Source organism: Palaemon carinicauda, chromosome 8 (genome assembly GCF_036898095.1).
Source record: "Palaemon carinicauda isolate YSFRI2023 chromosome 8, ASM3689809v2, whole genome shotgun sequence".
Taxonomy (NCBI): Eukaryota; Metazoa; Arthropoda; class Malacostraca; order Decapoda; family Palaemonidae; genus Palaemon; species Palaemon carinicauda.
The window spans coordinates 119,973,873-119,996,372 of record NC_090732.1 but is presented as its reverse complement, the minus strand read 5'-3'; the positions used below and the strand labels follow the sequence as shown (position 1 = coordinate 119,996,372).

General features: G+C 34.4%; 1 protein-coding gene across 1 annotated transcript in view; it reads left to right on the top strand.

Moving 5' to 3' along the window:
* Window positions 1-3,782: 3,782 nt before the first annotated feature.
* Window positions 3,783-22,500, top strand: part of LOC137644960 (uncharacterized) — a 90,182-nt gene continuing 71,464 nt past the window's right edge. The window contains exon 1 of the mRNA XM_068377833.1: window positions 3,783-4,376. Coding sequence (XP_068233934.1) covers window positions 3,924-4,352 — 429 coding nt within the window. The 5' untranslated portion in view covers window positions 3,783-3,923 and the 3' untranslated portion in view covers window positions 4,353-4,376. The remainder of the gene's footprint in view (window positions 4,377-22,500) is intronic.

Here is a 22,500-nt window from a genome sequence, read left to right as displayed (position 1 = left end):
CAAAAAAAGAAAAATTGTTTTCCTGCAAGTCACCATACTTGAGTACAGTTTGTTTAAAATATTTCCCTATTGCTATGTAAGGGAAGGATTCATGTTGCTTTTAAACATAAGCGGAAAAGCAGAAAATTAACAAAGGCGTCGTTGTAAATACTCAGCAGTGTTATATGTTGTTATAACTATTGTGGGTACAGATAAATGCACAGAAATTGGCCCTGTACTTCGCCTGCTTATTTTTCTTTGTTTTAAATGGGAGCGACAGATATCCTTTTGAATCAACATTTCTTGATTTTAGTGTATGTTTTATCTGTTTTGGGGGTTACTAAGCAGACATCTTTATCCTGTTATGTTTATGTTTCCTCCAGAGTTCTTTATTGAAAAATTTCTTTGCACCAAACATCCTTTGAACCCTATAATACCCTAAACCCTTCATGTCTTCAGTTCATTATGTCCTCAAAACGATCAGAAATCTGTTAGTACCAATGCTCATCGAAATTATAAAGAGGATTGTCAACAAAATACGCCTTCTATGTATGAATTAACTTACCTGGAAGGTTGTGCATATAATGAGATACTTATAACTTTCTTCTAATATCATAAAAGGATGCCGGTATCAAATCGTTAAGCCCAACATGGCTTTACATGAATTATAATGACAAAACTTTTCATGATCCATCTTCATTCAATTCCGTCCTTCCGAAAACAAATCCAGGAGATTTGTTGAGTTAATTTTCGCTTGTAAAAAAAAAAAAATTGAAAGTAGCAATTTACTGCCAAAACTTTCCTTTCACATTAATTGTATCCGTTCGTGAGACTTGATTCGGTCATGGCGCAAAGATGACTTTATGTTATATTGACATGTAAACCAGATTCAATATAATACGTTTTTATTCTTTTTTTTTTAATTAATAACATGCGTTTTTGAAGCAGATTGGGGGTCGGGAGGTGGAAGAATCACTGGTATAACACTGATGTCCCACTTTGTAAACCCTGAGGTGCAGTTAGCACTTAGATCCTGACTTTTTATTAGAGCCTCTGGTGGCATGATTGTTAGCGACCTTGCCTTTAGTTTGAAGGGGCTAAGGTTCGATCTCAGTATGAGATAGAAATTTATTATTTATTTGAGCACGATACTGTGTTGATTTTCACCCATATATATATATATATATATATATATATATATATATATATATATATATATGTGTGTGTGTGTGTGTATATATGTATATATATATATATATATATATATATATATATATATATATATATATATATATATATATATATATATACAGTATATATATATATACACTGTATATATATATATATATATATATATATATATATATATATATATATATATGTATGTATATATATATATGTATGTATATATATATATATATATATATATATATATATATATATATATATATATGTATATATATATATATATATATATATATATATATATATATATATATATATAAATAATTACATGTGATTTATATATTTGCATGCACGTACATTTGTGAGTGTATGTGTCCTTGTGCATATAAAATGTATGTATGGAATGACGTATCCACGAGACAGTCACATAACGTTATTAACTAGATCTTATTAGTGTAAACGACGGTCTTTTGAATTCTTGGGAAATTATTTCCATCCTTTCCTTAATTTTCTGCTTGCATTGCAATGACGAGTTCCTCTTAATTAGACACCATTCACTTGCTGATTTGTTTTTCTCGTCGCGATTGAGTAGTTTACATCTTGATTTTTTGGAGATTCGTGAAATTTGTAGTTTGGTTAGAATAATTTGACGTTTTTTAATGGGCATTATTCATAGCTTGGGATCTATAATATTCTAATGGTTACTATTTTTATTCTATTTTTATATTTTGTGCTTCATCTCCCCTATATAATAAAGAGCAAGTCTCTGGCTATATATATATATATATATATATATATATATATATATATATATATATATATATATATATATATATATACATATATATATATATATATATATATATATATATATATGTGTGTGTGTGTGTGTGTGTGTATATATATATATATATATATATATATATATATATATATATGTATATATATAGATATATATATATATATATATATATATATATATATATATATATATATATATATATATATATATATATGTGTGTGTGTGTATATATCTATGTATATATATATATATATATATATATATATATATATATATATATATATATATAGATATATATATATATATAGATATATATATATATAGATATATATATATATCTAATATAAAACATTTATATTTTTCCAGTCACGCTCAGCTCTCCCTATCTCACTGGTAAGGAGGAGAAGGACTAGTCATATCCTGGTGAGCTGGGATTGTGTGTGTATACACATCTATTCTAGATATTTAGCCTTATTTTGACGAGTCGCATACACCACGTATAATACAATATTCAGACTAGAATACTATTTAATTTTCGAGAATGGCAAAGGCCAAGACTGCAGAGAAATCTTATAGCAACATTAGAGCAGTTAGAGTTAGTAACTTGGTTTTGTAGCTGAGATTTTGTTGATATTACTCATAACTCTTTTCTATAAAAAATCGATCTTTCTCGTGTTCTTAGTAAGAGCAATCAGTATACCCATGTAGAAGTCCATCTTTATACATCAATTAATATTCCGATTAATATTTTGATACCTGTTATTTAATGCTTGTGCATATATACAGGGTTTTCAATCTTGAGAAACAAATTATGCCTCTGATCATGACTGAAGTATGAACTCAAAAAAATACCACTTGTCCTTTAAGCATATGCCCTTTTGTTACCCTTGTGTCAGGTCATGGCTCCTGTAACCTTACCATCATTAAAATTTCTAGAAACCGGAAGGATAGCATCTTCTGGAGCCATGCCCTCCAAGGAAAAATGTAGACTGAACTGAATAACAAAATGTATATTCCTGGAAGATAATAGAACATTGCTTGGTTCTCATTCCACAGACAATAGCAAAGAAACTAGCTTTTTCCATACAGGAAATAAAGTATCGTATGATAGATCCATTCCAGTCAGTATGGCCTTGAATTATCTCTAAACAATGATATTAAAGATAATAGAACCGGGAGGAAGGAAAACAACTGCCAAAGGTATCAATTTGATAATCAAGAGCAGACACGGATAGAAATCAGTTTCGGCTGTCATCATCCTTGAATGATGTTTATAGCAGAATTATTTTTCACATTTAGAAACGAACCCTTGCGCTTAATGATAATCTTATAATGTGAATTCTACCGGCCTTAGATTATTTCATTACTTTTTTTCCTAAATAATTTTTTAGTGCCCTAACTTAGTTCATTTTAAATTCATTAAAGCTTTTTATTCTATGTCATTACATCACATGCATACGTTCGTATAAGTGATTAGTAGCAAGAGTATGTATAAATGTATGCATATAACTGAGAATGTTAAAAAAAAATGAAAGAACACCGGTAAAGGAAATGCTTAGTATGACGTCATAAACCACCTGTTGTTGACAATAATTCATTACACCTTACTTCCCTTTAATTGCATCTCAACAGCTCTCTCCCCCTTCTGGCGTCATGACCTCCCTTCGGCACAAATTCATTCTTTTCCCTCAGGCTCCGCCCCTTAACCGGCGCTAACAACCCCCTCTCTCCCCGATTCCTTTCACAACTTCTTACTACTCTATCCGGACGCCGCCCCTTCCCCCAATTCCCTCTGCACATAACTGTGAGCGCTATTTGGTCGTGTTGTCAGTTAACTGTCTGTGTTAGTTTATCCGTGACAGTTGTGCGGTGTAGAACCCATCCACGGCCTCTCTTGGTTTTCTGACGCCAGGTACTTCTGAACAAGTAACTGAAGGATCTTCCATATCAAGAAGCCATGAAGGATTTGTTTAATTTCTGTTTCCTGGTGCTCTGCTGTGCTTCTGTCCGGGCACAAGACGACACCGTCGCAGAATGGGAAAATCACCCAGTTTTACTATCTGATCAAGAAACCGGCCGGGACGCCAATACCCTTGGAGATGCAGAAGGCCAAGATGGCATCATATCTGATCTTATAGTTATGCTTGTAGAAGCCGCCAGATCAACCAGTTACTCTTCGCTGTTGACGCTGAACGTCACCAATGTTATAATCTTAGCCTGCTCGGCCTTCTTCTTCTTCTCCTACTATGGATTCATTCCAGTGGGGAGAAGGTCGCTGGATGGACCAGGCTCCTTCGACGTATCTGCCCTTTCCAGTGCCGTGGCGGCCATCGCGCCCAGCGTTCGAAAAGCTTTGGAAATATATGCTCATCTACAAGAGAATTAACACCAAGCCAAAAATCTTTCGAAGGTAAGATCATTAACTTTTATCTTTTGATTTCCAGTTGAGTTTCGACCTTTTACATTTTCCGTTCAACTTAAAAAATCATTTCTAACAATATATTGAGGATATCACAAAGCAGCATGCAGTTTATAGACGATTCGTTTTTATATTATTATTATTATTATTATTATTAGCTAAGCTACAACCCTAGTTTGAAAAGCAAGATGCTATGAGCCTAAGGGTTCCAGCAGGAAAAAATAGCCCAGTGAGGAAACGAAACAAGGAAATAAACGATATAAGAAGTAATTGAAAGTTAAAATAGAATATTTATAAAACATGTAAAACAGCATACAGTACGAGTAAAAAGTATCTCAAGGAAGATGAGAAATACAGAAGTATCGGTTCTAGTAACCATGAATGCTTTAAGTATGAACACGTCAATGTTTAGGGTAATTAACACAATGTGGTAACATCAGGGGTCAGCTCATATTGATATATTGTATCATAAGTTTAGATATCGAATTTCTAAATTAATCTCTAGATATTTTGGGTATTCATTCACTTGGTACCGTAGGTGACCTGTAATACGTTGTCACTCATTTGCTACTGTAACCTTCAGCCTGTAATACATTACCACTCTAACCTGCAACCTGTAATACATGACAACTTATTTATAAGTCACAACCGGTAATGCATTACCACTCATTTACAAACTTTAACTTGTAAAGCATTTACAAACTTTAACTTGTAATGCATTTCCACTCATTTACAAACTTTAACTTGTAATGCATTACCACTCATTTACAAACTTTAACTTGTAATGCATTACCTCTCATTTACAAACTTTAACTTGTAATGCATTACCACTCATTTACAAACTTTAACTTGTAATGCATTACCACTCATTTACAAACTTTAACTTGTAATACATAACCACTCATTTGCTAACTGCAACCTGTAATACATCATCACCTGTTTACCAACCGCACCCTGTAATGCATTAGGGTTGTGGCCTATTGGGAACGTCCCTGTCTGGCGATCGCCGGACTGGAGCTCGACTCCATCTCAAACTTGATAGTTAGGGCACTGATCATATGTATATATGGTCAGACTCTAGGGCATTGTGTTGCTAATGGAGAAACTGTCACTATCTCTTGCTCCTGTCATTCACGAGCGGACTTTTAACCTTAAAAACTCCTTTACCACTCGCAACCTGTAATACATTACCTCTCATTTACCACCTGTAACCTGTAGATAGTAGGTTATCCAAGACACCAGCCACCTGTTGAGATACTATCGCTAGAGAGTGTTCGAGTCCTTTGACTGACCAGATAGTACTTCTTTGGATCCCTCTCTGGTTACTGTTAATTATCCTTTGCGTACACATACACCGAATAATCTAGTTTTCTTTACACATTCTCCCCTTTCCTCATTCACATGACGACAACAATATAATAAAATATATCTTCGTCGCTCAAGGGGTTAACTACTGCATTGTAATTATTCATTGGCTACTTTCCACTTCGCAAGGGTAGGAGATAATCTTCGGCTATGGTAAGCAGCTCTTCTAGGAGGACGACACCCCAAAATTAAACAATTGGTCTTTAGACTTAGGCAGTGCCATAGCCTCTGTACTATGGTCTTCCACGATCGAGGGTACACTCAGACGTAGTATTCTATCTGTTACCTCATTTCATGATCTAACTGGGTTATTTTTCCGGTTGGAGCCCTTATAGGACTTATAACATCCGGTTGGGGCCCTTATAGGACTTATAGCATCTTTCTTTTCTAACCAGGGTTGTAGCTTGGTTAATAATAATAATAATAATAATAATAATAATAATAATAATAATAATAATAATAATAATTACCACTTACTTACCACTGGCAACTTTTAATACATTACCAGTTATCCACCACCTGGAGCCTGTAAAACATTACCAGTCTTTTACCACATTCTTCCTGTAGGCTAATACATTACAAGTCATTTACCACCTGCAACCTGCGATACATTACCACTCGTTTATCACTTGCCACCTGTAGTGCATTACCGTTCATTAACTTCCAGCACCCTGTAATACATTACCATTCATTTACCACCTGCAACATATATTTCCTTAGCATCTTCACGCTCAGTAACCTGTAATATAGTATTCTTTCCACGGTCATTATCACCATCCGTTCCGTTATTCATTACTAGAGAATGATAATATCTGATTGGAAGAAATCCACCATTAATTATAATGTAAAATGCTTTAAAACATTATAAATTAGGTTTAAAGCCAGTGCTTACTAGTGCGAAAGGATGTGGTTTCTTGTATGGCCCGAATTCCCTAAACTCCGTAGGGCTACTGGCGTCAGTACACCTCGCATGGTGCACCGTAAGGCATTACTTGAGGGTCTTTGCAACATTTCTTCGTCCCCCTTTTCTGCATTTGCTTTATATCCTCCTACTGTATCTTCGTCCCTGCTTCCTTTCTTCGTTCTTGCTATCCAACTTCTTCAAACTTTTAACTTCATAGCCAAACTGCACTTGGATGCTGAAGGGCCTCACAAACCAAAGCGCCTGGATATGTAGTTCAAATACACGAATCCAAATCCAAATCCCATAAATGAATAAAACCACACACTATTGTGAGTTTATATGATTTGCTTACCTTCAAAACAGTTCCTAAATCAACCGTTGTGTTTCATGTTAACCCAGCAACAACAATATTACTTCATACAAGAGTATTAAGAAAAAGGGGGTCATCCATAGGCCTATATGGAAAATCCTTAGAGAATCATTAAAAAGTCCATTTTGTCCTGACCCGATATCATACCCAATTTTTGTCGGTCCTTCTCTGACTCGTTAGCTAATGATTCTTTGTCAAATGTTTCTGGTCTGCTCCACCTTGGTTATACTGTGGATCGTGATAAAGAAAAATACATTTCTATCAAAGCTTTCGCGATAAATAAGGAAATAGATATCACAAATGGAAGACTTCTTTTTGTATGTAAGTAAAACAGCAAAACTTGTGCACTTGCTGGGTTAGACTCACCTAGACTCATTATGCTTCTACAGTGCGGTTACCCGACTTCCAGAGACAGGCATTCAAATTTCCATGAGTAATACGATAACATAAGGTAGACAGACCGCAGGAAAGAGCACAACACACACACACACACACACACACACACACACACACACACACACAGATCCTACAACAATCATAATATTCATAAAGAAATTTCCCGACATGTGGAAAATAAAAGGAAACAAAATTCAGATAAGAATTTGCTGTTAAACATTTTACAGTCACGGAATCTTGTTTGATTGCATTGCATCCTAGCATGATGACGGACGTCATATTTTTCATTTTACATGGATTCGTTTGTTCATTTTTCATTTTTATCTTTGGTTTCATTACCTTTTCACTTTTGAAAGTTTTAATACAGAGTTTTATTTAAGACTCAAAATACGAATCTTTTGATTTCTATAAGGCAAACTATAACAATAAAAAGTAACGTTACATTTAGTACGAACGAAGACAAAAAAGAAAAAATAATAATAATAACTCTTAAGACGAAAATTAGATTAGGATTAAGAGACTTTTTTGATAGAATAAAAAGAAAACTATGATGTTCAATAAAAAGGCTTAAGGATATATAAAGGAGAAATGAAAGGCGACGGAAACCGAAATGGGTATAATAATGGGAAGGTAATTGAGAAAGAGTCATATGCATACATACATAATAACTGCATGAAAAATATCACCATATCGCATTCCTGTATTTGTCTATTTTGTAGAATCAACCCCATCCCACCCCCAGCAAAAAAGGGGGGGAAAAGCAACGTTAAAGACCAACTTCTAGACTCGCAAAAGTGTTGTTTGAACTCGCATATTGTGCTGGAAAATCATTGCCTTTTTATGTTCCAACTAATGAGGTCATTGCCATTTTAATGATTACTCCACTTCTCCTTCACAATGGCAGTTCTTTTTTTCCATCAGTCCGAATGTTGCATGAATTTGCAGGAATTGGCAAATGTCATGTCTTCCGTGTCAGAGTTGCATATCATTACCTCGCAGACTGGATTCTTTACCGGTTATCGGTTGCAGGAGTGCATAATTTATTCGAATTGTTATCCAGTTAATGGAAGTTATCATTTTTATCATATATACGATTAATGTGAAGTTCTGTTGTCATTGTTCCTGGGATTTTCATAACTCCGAACACAGGAAATTTGTTATTGTCTCTTCTATCAATCTTATTCACATTCATTTCTAGAAGCACTTGGCCTGGGGAGACCATTAAGCTTTGGGTAAATAGTTTACGATGGATTACCGGGTCCATCATATCTCGGTTACGTTCTACTTCTATTGTCTAGCATGCTTGAATATTGTTTTTTATTGACAGATTATAGACTATCCTGCATTTTGTTTACAGTGCCAGTGAATTTATGTTCAAGTATATAAATCGATTTCCCCCCCCCGGCCTCTCTCTCTCTCTCTCTCTCTCTCTCTCTCTCTCTCTCTCTCTCTCTCTCTCTCTCTCTCTCTCTGTATATATATATATATATATATATATATATATATATATATATATATATATATATATATATATAATAATATATATATATATATATATATATTGTATATATATATTATATATATACATATATATACAATATATATATTTGAAAAATATCCTATGTCTTTTTACAATAAGAATACTAGTCACCTTACCTGAAAATCTCATGGCCAGGCTATTTGACGATTTCTACACCGTGATATCTCATGATTCCAAGCTGATAACAATGGACCTCGAGAGAAAAGGTTTGCATGCCACTCAAAGAACAGGGAATCCTACCATGATATGTACAACCCTCAGGTTAAGTAAACTGATATAGGTAATAGGCATTAACCTCTAGAAAAAGATGCTCATCAGCCATTTCTACAATATTTCCTAACACATGGTGTTAATGACCCTCCAGTATATACTCCTCAGCACTCGAACATACTGAGTTAGTTTCCAAACCTCAATATTACCTTAGCATTTACATGTCAATGATAAATGGGAAATCTTTGGCTGAGGTAAATTCCTCATAACAGAAAGAAAATACAGGCAGTGTGTGGAAAAATATCATGCAGTCCCCAACGGTACGTTGTGGTATATAATTTATATTATCATAGAAAGCACTGATAATAAATTGAATCAGGCTTCTATAAGAAATATTATACACAAAGGAAAATAGTGAAGATTGCGTAAAATATAAATGATAGAAAAATTAAGTCACGATGATGGGCTTGTAAGGAAAAATGGATATTATAATTAAAGCTTTTGACTGATTTGTTACAAACAAATATATGACATCCAATATAATACAATATGACGGTTTCAACTTGCAGTATGAATCTATATTGAAAGTTTCTAAGATTTTATTTTATATTCATTATTTAGAGACAGGCTTACTGACTGACTGACTGACTTGACTGACTTTTACACATCGAAGTCTATGAATGATTTAATGCTTACGATCTATGTTTCCTTTTGCCCCGTAAACCCAGTTTCATAATAAATGAAGCTCTGTATTTTTCCATTTCCTTTGTCATTGGAAACTGCAAATTATTTCAGTCTTCATTTCCTTCGCCTTCCCGTTGCACCTGAAACTTCCTTTTCTCTATTCTAGATATATTATTTTTCATTTCTGCATTTCATCTTTATTTTTTTTATTACGTCCACGCATCAATAATTGAAATACGATAGATATTATTTTCAGCATCATTATCATCATAGTTTTGTATTAAGAATACCTGAACATCATTCTCATTATCCTATAATTGATGATAACGACTCAAAGTAGAGGTAATCTCCCTTGCATAATGAAGAGCAAGTGTCTGGCTATATATATATATATATATATATATATATATATATATATATATATATATATATATATATATATATATATGTATGTATGTATGTATGTATGTATGTATAAATCTTTCCTGTACTTTTGCGTGGCATTACCAAACATATGACTAATCGGTCTCTCCCCGTCCCTCGGGTATGTGGAAGAAGAATAGCCATACCCTGGTGAGAGGTGGTACCCCGACAGGTACACTTTGAAACCACAATCTCCCACAAATATCCGAAACTGCAGTGTTGTAGTTAGGAAAGATGTAGGGGTGGGAACTATTAAATCTGTGTGTGTACGTATGCTAAATATATAGCAGTCATTATTGACTGGTCGCGTACACTACTTATGAAAAAGAGAAAAGGCCAGAGGCAGCAAATCCGGAACCATTTACCTCGATTGCAAACTAATGTTTGACATAGAAGGGGCCGAATGGCGTTCCGAAAAGCTGTTAGGGGAACTTGATTTCATCCTGCTGACATCCATCACCATTTCACTGCTGTTTCTTCCTGTTCTTCCTTCTCCTCATTCTTTTCATCCTGTTCTGCTTTATCTTATTTCCTCTTTCTGTCTTAGTTTCAGAAGTTTCCTCATTTTAGTATATAGATGCTTTTCCCTTGAGTATTGATTTTATAGGCAATAGGTTTTTTACGGTTCATTTGTTCTTTGTTTCTTGTCCCCTACCTGGTCATTTAATTCCTTTCAGGGATACTTAAAACTTCTTTATTCTCATTATCTTCACACTGAAAAACATATATCTCGGTGAAAGCGGCCATTTCACGATTATACGATAAATTTCCCCTATGGCTTATCAGACTGGAAATCACGAAATTGGCGTTTACGAGCGAAATTTGCTTTTACGAGCCTTCTACGGAACTTTATGCGCTATAATTTTGACTTCGCTTGGCGTTATCTCAGCTTTCGCCATTCATTTCAAGTACACACTCCTGTTTTTAGGCGAACTCTGGATTATTAACTTCGGATAGATTAGAGGATATTGGAATTAGGTTTTGATAGAGAGATTTTCGTAGCAGCGTCAGGTGGAAAGTTTTGATGCGTAGATTGATTGGATTCATTTCCCTTATCGCAATTACTCAAATCAGAACTGATAAAGGACCTATTTATATTTTGCAATAATTTAATTTCTTCAGTTTATGTATAAATCCATTTATCTATAAATAACTTAGTCATTCCATCGTTCTTTGTGTTCTTTATCCTTTCATTTTTCCCAGAACCCGTTATCTGCCCCTTCCTTTATTACCTCTTAGACAAAGAATAAACAAAGCAATAAGGAAGAGGTTATATAGAGGCATTTCAATAATCATTGTCTTTACTTTAATATACAGTGCAATGGATCATTATTCCCTGCATGACGCCAGCATGAAACTCTTACTGAAGAGAACCATTCTACTGCTATTCACATTCTGTCGATGATATGTTATCCATCGCCATGGTTTGTAAAGGAGGTGTCGGAGAAAGTTGGGATTTTCTAGTCATCTGCACCCGAAGGACATGGAGTTGGTCACCAACGAACGTTTTCTGATCCAAGTCCGTCTGGGGATGTTGTGTGACTAAACGGTTAAATGTGTGCTAAAATATCGTCTATTGCAGATAATTGGTTTTTCCGATAGAAAATTATATAGATTCCGTTAAGCGTTCAGAAACTTTTTGATGTTTACAGCTTGCCCACTTGATAGTCAAATTCTTTTTATGAAATGCCTAAACGCCATGTAGAACCATGTTGAAAAGGGAAATTAAATGGGCTTACGATAGAAACGCAAATTATTATTATTGGCTCCAGTAAAATGAAGTAAGTGATTTATTGAAACATTTCCAGCTGTTTGGGAGAGAATCCTTCCAAGCAAGGACTTGTTATTTTCCAGATTTTGGTAAAGGGGGACACCCCTAATGATAAAAAATCTTTTAATAGGTTGTTTAATTGTTTAAATAACTAGAATAGAATATTTTAGTTCCATTACGTCACGTCCTTCTTAGTTCTTGATATTCGAGTCAACTGTATCACAAATGGATATCAAAGGAAACAAATAATATATTTTTTTTTCTGAATTTCTACCCTCGAGAAGCGTTTTGATTTTGGGAAGCTTCATGGACCTAATGCGAGATAAATATGCTCGAAAAGAGACAGAGAAGCACTGTGCACATGACTGAAACATGTATGGTATCTCTATGTTAATTTTCCAAGTCATACAAGATTTACTCTTGATATTGAAATATTCTTGTCACGTTTCTAGTGTGACTGAGTGCAAAAAGAAAATTGGAATACACATCTGAATAAACATTAGGTACAAGTGATTTAAACCCAGGTTTGGAGTCATGCCAGTAGTTCTCTCTCTCTCTCTCTCTCTCTCTCTCTCTCTCTCTCTCTCTCTCTCTCTCTCTCTCTCTATATATATATATATATATATATATATCTATATATATATATATATATATATATATATATATATATATATATATATATCTATATATATATATATATATATATATATATATATATATATATATATATATATATATATATATATATATATATATATACTGTATATATATATATATATATATATATATATATATATATATATATATATATATATACTGTATATATATATATATATATATATATATATATATATATATATATATATCTATATATATATATATATATATATATATATATATATACTGTATATATATATATATATATATATATATATATATATATATATATATATATACTGTATATATATATATATATATATATATATATATATATATATATGTATATAGAGTTAGAGCTACTGGCATGATATATATATATATATACATATATATATATATATATATATATATATATATATATATATATATATATATATATATATACATACATACATACATACATACATACATATACCAAGGCACTTCCCCCAATTTTGGGGGGTAGCAGACATCAACAAATGAAACAAAACAAAAAGGGGACCTCTACTCTCTACGTTCCTCCAGCCTAACAAGGGACTCAACCGAGTTCAGCTGGTGCTGCTAGGGTGCCACAGCCCACCCTCCCACATTATCCACCACAGATGAAGCTTCATAATGCTGAATCCCCTACTGCTGCTACCTCCGCGGTCATCTAAGGCATTGGAGGCAGCAGGAGGGCCTACCGGAACTGCGTCACAATTGCTCGCCATTCATTCCTATTTCTAGCACGCTGTCTTGCCTCTCTCACATCTATCCTCCTATCACCCAGAGCTTTCTTCACTCCATCCATCCACCCAAACCTTGGCCTTCCTCTTGTACTTCTCCCATCAACTCTTGCATTCATCACCTTCTTTAGCAGACAGCCATTTTCCATTCTCTCAACATGGCCAAACCACCTCAACACATTCATATCCACTCTAGCTACTAACTCATTTCTTACACCCGTTCTCTCCCTCACCACTTCGTTCCTAACCCTATCTACTCGAGATACACCAGCCATACTCCTTACACCCTTCATCTCAAACACATTCAATTTCTGTCTCTCCGTCACTTTCGTTCCCCACAACTCCGATCCATACATCACTGTTGGTACAATCACTTTCTCATATAGAACTCTTTTTACATTCATGCCCAACCCTCTATTTTTTACTACTCCCTTAACTGCCCCCAACACTTTGCAACCTTCATTCACTCTCTGACGTACATCTGCTTCCACTCCACCATTTGCTGCAACAACAGACCCCAAGTACTTAAACTGATCCACTTCCTCAAGTAATGCTCCATTCAACATGACATTCAACCTTGCACCACCTTCCCTTCTCGTACATCTCATAACCTTACTCTTACCCACATTAACTCTCAACTTCCTTCTCTCACACCCTCTTCCAAATTCTGTCACTAAACGGCCAAGCTTCTCTTCTGTGTCTGCAACCAGTACAGTATCATCCGCAAACAACTGATTTACCTACCATTCATGGTCATTCTCGTCTACCAGTTTTAATCTTCGTCCACGCACTCGAGCATTCATCTCTCTCACCACTCCATCAACATACAAGTTAAACAACCACGGTGACATCACACATCCCTGTCTCAGCCCCACTCTCACCGGAAACCAATCACTCACTTCATTTCCTATCCTAACACATGCTTTACTACCTTTGTAGAAAACTTTTCACTGCTTGCAACAACTTTCCACCAACTCCATATAACCTCATCACATTCCACATTGCTTCCCTATCAACTCTATCATATGCTTTCTCCAGATCCATAAACGCAACATACGCCTCCTTACCTTTTGCTAAATATTTCTCGCATATCTGCCTTACTGCAAAAATCTAATTCATACAACCCCTACCTCTTCTAAAACCACCCTGTATTTCTAAGATTGCATTCGCTGTTTTATCCTTGATCCTATTAAGCATTACTCTACCATACACTTTTCCAACTACGCTTAACAAACTAATACCTCTTGAATTACAACACTCATGCACATCTCCCTTACTCTTATATAGTGGTACAATACATGCACAAACCCAATCTACTGGTACCATTGACAACACAAAACACATATTAAACAATCTCACCAACCATTCAAGTACAGTCACACCCGCTTCCTTCAACATCTCAGCTCTCACACCATCCATACCAGACGCTTTTCCTACTCTCGTTTCATCTAGTGCTCTCCTCACTTCATCTATTGTAATCTCTCTCTCATTCTCATCTCCCATCACTGGCACCTCAACACCTGCAACAGCAATTATATATGCCTCCCTATTATCCTCAACATTCAGTAAACTTTCAAAATATTTCGCCCATCTTTTCCTTGCCTCCTCTCCTTTTAGCAACCTCCCATTTCCATCTTTCACTGTCTCTTCAATTCTTGAGCCAGCCTTCCTTACTCTCTTCACTTCTTTCCAAAACTTCTTCTTATTCTCTTCATATGAATGACCCAATCCCTGACCCCACCTCAGGTCAGCTGCCCTTTTTACCTCACGTGTATATATATATATATATATATATATATATATATATATATATATATATATATATATATATATATATATATATATATGTGTGTGTGTGTGTGTGACTATCTATCTATCCGTCTAGATGTATGTATAAATGTGTTTTAAAGTATATGATTATATATATATATATATATATATATATATATATATATATATATATATATCATATATATACATATATATTTATAATTCATATTATATATATATATATATATATATTTATATATATATATATATATATATATATATATATATATATATATATATCTCATATACATTAGAACACATTAGAACGATGAAATAATGCTCAAGTCCGTACTTCTTAAAACATTTGCATTATGTATAATCAAACACACAGAAAACACACACACTCATACACACACATTATATATGCATGTATATTTATTTCAGTACTGTATGGATAAAAGAACATATATTTATATATGCATATATATGTGTGTTTATATATATATATATATATATATATATATATATATATATATATATATATATATATATATATGCATATATATGTATATATATGCATATATATATATATAAATGTATATATATATATATATATATATATATATATATATATATATCTATATATATATATATATATATATATATATATATATATATATATATATATATATATATATGCAGAATATATATCACTAAAGGATTTTCTCTATGAGTCTTAGATTCCGTGGCAGAGCGAATTCGATATTAAAGGGTATTTTTGGCTTATTAAAATATATATATATATATATATATATATATATATATATATATATATATATATATATATATATATATATATATAGTTATTGATGTACAAGCTTTATGAATATTTATAAGGTATAACATGAGATTTAAATTGTGAAGCAATCTTCCATTAAATAAGACTGTTATATACTTATCATTTAAACCCCTCAGAAAAAAATAAACCAATGATGCAATATGTTTTAAAACAGTATTACAACATTTTTAAACTTGTCTTCGTTGACATCAATAATACAACCAATAAAGCTGTTCAGTTGTTCAATTATAAGAGAAATTAAAAGAGAAATTGCATAAAGCAGAGAAGATGAGCCCTCCAAAAGATGGTGATGTGCAGAGCAGCATACAATAGATCTTGATGAAAATGCCTTGAAGGTTCCTGCGTTGGATTTCTAATGAGCTCCGAAGTCTTCCAACAATAGTCTGATTTATAAACCTTTTTGAGAAAAGATCACCAGTATTTCGATAACTTTTTTTTATTATTGATAAAAATCCTTGGAAAAAAATTTTAAACCAAGATTGAAAGTTCCAAGGTAAATGGCCCTGATACCATTAAAGGTGTAAATATTAGATATCTTACGAACTATGCCGTGTTTTCTGGAAGTTTTGGAAGATGTGTTTTTAAATATTGTAAAAAAAAAAAAAAAAAAAAAAAAAAAAAAAAAAAAAAAAAACATGCCAGATCTGCATTACGGCTAGCATAGTTTTTATTTTCCTTTTGAAGGAGTCATTAACTGCATCGAAAGTAGTATGTTCATCCTTTGTTAATTTTATGTCCAATAATCCTGTCGCTGATAAAGACTGTAAATGCTATAAGGATCCACAATATCACCATGGGGAGCAACAGTGTGGGTCTGGATCGTTGAAAAGATCATAGTTTTAAATGATTCACAAAAAAATTCTGGTGATGAAATACACCTCGAACGTATTCTTCGACGACACCAAGGTTACTGAAGGTTGTGCTGAACTAATGGTTATCGAAAATGGCAAAAAGTCTGGATTCAATCCGCTGTTAAAGCTTATGTTATTATTATTATTATTATTATTATTATTATTATTATTATTATTATTATTATTATTATTGAGTGTAGCCACATGCAAGAGAACTTTAACCCAAGACAGTGGAAGACCATGGTACATCGGCTATGGCACTGCCCAAGACTCAAAGACTAAAGAACAAGAGTTTAACTTTGGAGTGCCCATCTCCAAGAACAATTGCTTACCATAGCTAAAAAGATTCTTTCTTCCCTTACCAATTGGAAAGTAGCAACTAAACAATTACAGTACAGTAGTTAACCCCCTTAAGTAAAGATTTTTTCAGTTCTATCAGCGTTGGCAGGTGTACAAGAAAATGAGAGAATATGTAAAGAATAAACCAGATGATTCCCTGTATGTGTAGGCAAAGGAAAAATGAGCCGTGCCCAGAGAGGGATCTAATGTAGTAATATACTATCTAGCCAAAGTACCGAATAACACCCTAGGGTAGTATCTCAATGGGCGGCTGGTGCTTTGGCTAACCTACTACTACTACTATAGATGTAATGAATTCTAAATAAAACTCCTTTATGTGAACATAAATGCGACTTATACGTAAGGTAACTGTCACGAAGAACGTATCTAGTTTCATTGTGCTTATATAAGTATTTAAGGGTCTTATTGGTAATGAGAGAAACTAATTGAAATGTTGTAATATGCTGCAAATTAACCCTGTGGAATAGGTATCATATACCAGGACGTCTATTTATCTAAACAGGTTTTCTCATAAAGTGCTGTAAAATGTTGATAACTTGAGTGAAAGGCTCCGTAAGAATTTTTTTTTATTCTATGGGAAAAATACACTGGAAGAAGGGAGGGAACAGCCAGCTTGGATGTGTGGAGCCCAAGTTTGGTTAGGCTTGAGTGATCCGAGGTAGTTGTCAATTCTCATGTTCATGTTACTTCGTTTCTCTCTATATGATGCATATATACATGGGTTTTTTATGAAATATAGACTGTGTGAGGATAGTCACTCATCACACCTTATTCTTATATGCTAATATCCACGATCTTGCTAAAATCCAATAGTGAATTTAAAAGCATTCACGTCCGAAATTCCTCTAACGAAGGATAGAAAGCCCAACCACGCAGTCAACAGTCATACCGGCGTCTAAACATGGAATGATGAACTAGGCCGAAGAATTATTCCCAGAAATAAGTTTCTTTGATAGGAAAATCTAGTCTTTTGGAAACTTGTCACAAAATATAGGATCATTTATCAAAGGGTCTCATATATTACATTAAAGCACACTCATTTTACTTTACTATAATAGATAAAGGGGTTCATTTGAATTTCACCATGGAAGGATAGATCAAATCAATTGGAAATGAGAACTGTAAATTTAACGATAACCATGCGTATATTTACATTAGCAGGTATATCAACAAAATATCTGAACAAATGTCCGAAACATTCTCGATGATCCACCAATCAGCTTCTGTCCTCTGAAGTCTTATCTGTTAAATCATTTGGAAAAATAGGGAATATTGTGGTGGCCGATGTGGTAACGTCCACAATTGGTTTACGGCAGACTGGGGTTAGAGTCCCGCTCAAGCTCGTTAGTTTCTTTGATCGCTTCAACCTCAGCATCCTTGTGAGCTAAGGATGGCGATTTAGGGGAGCCTATACGTCTATATGCTGAGTCCTCAGCAACCATTTCCTGGCCCTCCTTGGTCCTAGCGTGGGTGGAGAGGGGCCTTGGGCGCTGATCATATGTACGTATGGTCAGTGTCTAGGGCATTGTCCTGCTCGATAAGGCAATGTCACTGTCCCTTGCCTCTGCTATTCATGAGCGACCTTTAAACCACTAAGCTTTTTAAAAGGGATATTGTTCATTAAAAGTCACCCTCAAGACTGTGGAAGACCATGGCACAACTTCTATGGCGTTAGACACAGCTGGTTATACCACTAAGAACATCCCAACGTTCAAGTGCTGGGCTTGCAATCGTAAGGACCGTTGTTCGATCCCAGCCTGCCACCAGTGAATTGGTACCAACGTCATCTGGAGTCATGAAAAGACATTAAACTAAATTTAGCAAACTCGTCAATGGAAACTCAGAATCGGTTGGCTGTACCGTTCTGATCACACCTCTTTGTAGCCTAAGCTTTAGCCATTCATGTCATAGTACTGTAATGTAGAAAATGACAAGCCTGTCATCCTCTAATTTCCAGCCAGGAGAAAAGAGCATGAAATTACACCCCCGCCTTTCTAATTTCTCTCTCGAAAAAATTCTACAAGACAGTTTTTGTCTCTTATTTCGTCAAAGCTGAAAAGTATTTTTTTTCTACCTAATGGGTTTAGTGTTTTTTTTTCAACGCAACCCAATATACTCTCTCTCTCTCTCTCTCTCTCTCTCTCTCTCTCTCTCTCTCTCTCTCTCTCTCTCTCTCTCTCTCTCTCTAAGGACGTTATGGCTCGATATCTGATTAGTTGCAATCCATAAAACTTTCAGTTTTATGACCTAATGTTCTGTTCTGCTAAGTCCATGACGCACGTATCTAGTTACACGTGCATAAAAGAGAAAGAGTTTAATCAGCAAACAATCAAACAGGAAATGACAAAAGCCATCGTCTCCTTATTTGAGGTGAATTGCTGCATTGCTCTTGATTCCAGGGCAATTCGGTTCTTTCCTTGTGTATCAAAATGTTTCCGTGACTGTTAAAGTTGAAGGTAGCGGTTGCTGGCCGTAAACCAGACGGGAAGAAAATGTCGAGTTGTCATTTTTAATGACAGACGAGATTCATTTATCGGTTTGAGGTTACCTAGCGTCGTTGCTTCTAGCGTCATTGATGCCGAAGTATGAACCGTACATGATAAAACAAACACACACACACAAAGGTAATTGTTAAGAGATATAAATACAGTTGAAAAAAGGCAAAAGTTGACATTGAGATATAAGTTGAATCAGTCGCAGAAGTCCAGCTTCAGTTTATAAAAGAATATTGCCAGCATCATGTCTTGCATTTTCTCCAAGGACTCTTACAAGAAGGTAGCCTACGCAGCCTTGCAACCCCGAGGCTTGGAGAGGAATTAGCGTCTCGGCTCCTTAGATCTGAGACCCATAATTAAGCAAATCAAATCCAAGGGAATCAAGTCTTCACAGAATGGCTATTGTTCATTCGTTAATAAGAACCTATGGTTTAGAATCGAAAAAACCCTGAATACAGATATAATAGTCTACAATCGTTTATACATGGTACTTTTGGGGTGATTGATACAATACTTAACTTTTTTTTTAGTTTATATAAGCTCATCAAGTATTTAGGTTTTTTTTCCCAAGGTCACCAATGACCGTTTTAATGATGAACATAAGGTGACGCTACAAGACTTATATACCCAGTAACCAGGGGAGTATTTGCGCGTTATGCTAACTTATAGGCTTCTTAGATGACATGCATGCCTTTAATTTAAGTTGTATAACAAGGAAAGAAACGCAATTAGCTAAGGGTTCCCACTGGCCCAAAATCAATACGGTGACCACCATCGTCGGATTGTAGGAACTCCGATTAGCTTCCAGGTCGTTAAGAGATTCATGAAACCTTGTTTTATGGCATCCGAACGCCCTTTTTTTTTTTTTTTTTTTCTTTTTTTTACGCAGTATCATACTCTTCCTGTCGTTAAACCTCTTATCAATGTGTTTTTCTTCTTTTTTATATTTGATTTTCACCCTTATTTTACTACGCTTCCATAACCTTGGGACATTATTTAGCACAGTTGTACTTCCAGTCTATTCACCATTCAATAGATTCAGTTTTAGGTTCGAATGATTTAGAGCATGGACAAGACGAGTGAGTGACAGCTAACACGTAGACTTCACTCTGATAAAAACTTTTCCAGATTTTGACAATGCAAGAATTGCAAGTAGAATTAAACTTTCATACATGTTGGAATTGTTATTGCAAATTTGATTTGTCAGAATGGAATAAGGGAAGGTTTCCTGAACATTTATGTGGCCCAAGTTCAAATGAATCATTAAATCTATTCATGTTAAAACAAACTTGTATTACTCATCAGTATCAAATTATTTTCGCACTCTTTAACGCAAAAAGAACTTGCTGTGGTGATTAAAGTCATGGCGGTTTTAACTGTTATCGCAAAAGTTAAAGAATTCAGCGACAATGACATGGAGACTAAAAACAAATAATTTAAGAAGCACTTTAAAATTTTGTGGTTAATGCTTCCAACAGATGGGAAGCCAGTCTTACATTACAAATAATTACGTTAGATGAATACAAGAAGGAAACGCTCGCTTAATCTCTCAAATTAAGAAAACTATCTTGATAAGAGAAGAGTGAATTGAACAACTCGCCTTCCTCTTTAAAAGAAAATTATACCGTGATTACGAGACAGGTGAAGACAGAAGTGAAAGAACTAAAGCGGAAACAGATAGTTGTCTTGTCATAGGTATTACTAAGCTTTCGTGTCGTGTTAAAAAAAGCCTTCGGCTTTTGTTTACTTATTAAGGAAGACGAGTATTTTTGTACAGATAATGGGTTGTTTCAATTGCTACGCCATTAACTCCGCAATGTTCTTCAACCGAGATAGTAAGAATGAAAAAAGTCAAGAAAAAGATTGGAGCTTTGTGCAGCCAGAAGTGTCAAACCTGACAGGACTGAGGGGTTAAAAGAATGTGGGACAACGGAAGCCAGTAACTTGGGAGAAGAAAAAACACGGTTGGTGCAAAAAAGATCCGAGAGAGACTTGGGGAGGAAGGTAACCTCAGATAATAGGATTTTTTTTTTCTATAATTCTAATCAATTCTTGGCTTCACACAGAATAGGATGACCGTAGTTATACAAAAAAAAAAAAAAAAAAATCTTATGGTTTGAAGTCAGGGATGAAAGTCAGAACTTTGTGCATTTTAAATTAGCGATAATAAATCTATTAGGACAATTGTCCTACAAATGAGATGACACCTCATAAGGCCCCAGGAAGAGTACACTTTACCACAATTCCAGCTTCTTTTCTTTCTATTTTTGTTCTATATTTTGTTAGCCATTAGTGCAACTGCCGGGTTTTCCTCCAGTTGCACCTATCACTGAATAGACTCCACAATCCCAGGTTCAGACTATATGACCCAAATCCATAAAGCCAACAAATGAAATGTAAATTTTATATTGCTAAGTAAATTTTGTATTACAAGATAAGTATTATATGTGGAATACATGCGTTTCCTTGCCGTTTTAGATTAGTTATTTTTAATTTTCCGTAGACCTGATACGAAGTACCGGATCTATACGGGAGGGAAGATAGTGTTAGGTCCTAGATGTCTTTATGGTAAAGGTGGTAGCAAGTTTGGGAATCTTTAGTGTAAATCGTTACACTAAACCTGTGATGTAATGCTCTGCAGCTTTGTAAACTAATGTTAGTCCAAATTTAGCTTTTATTACATAGTAGCATCC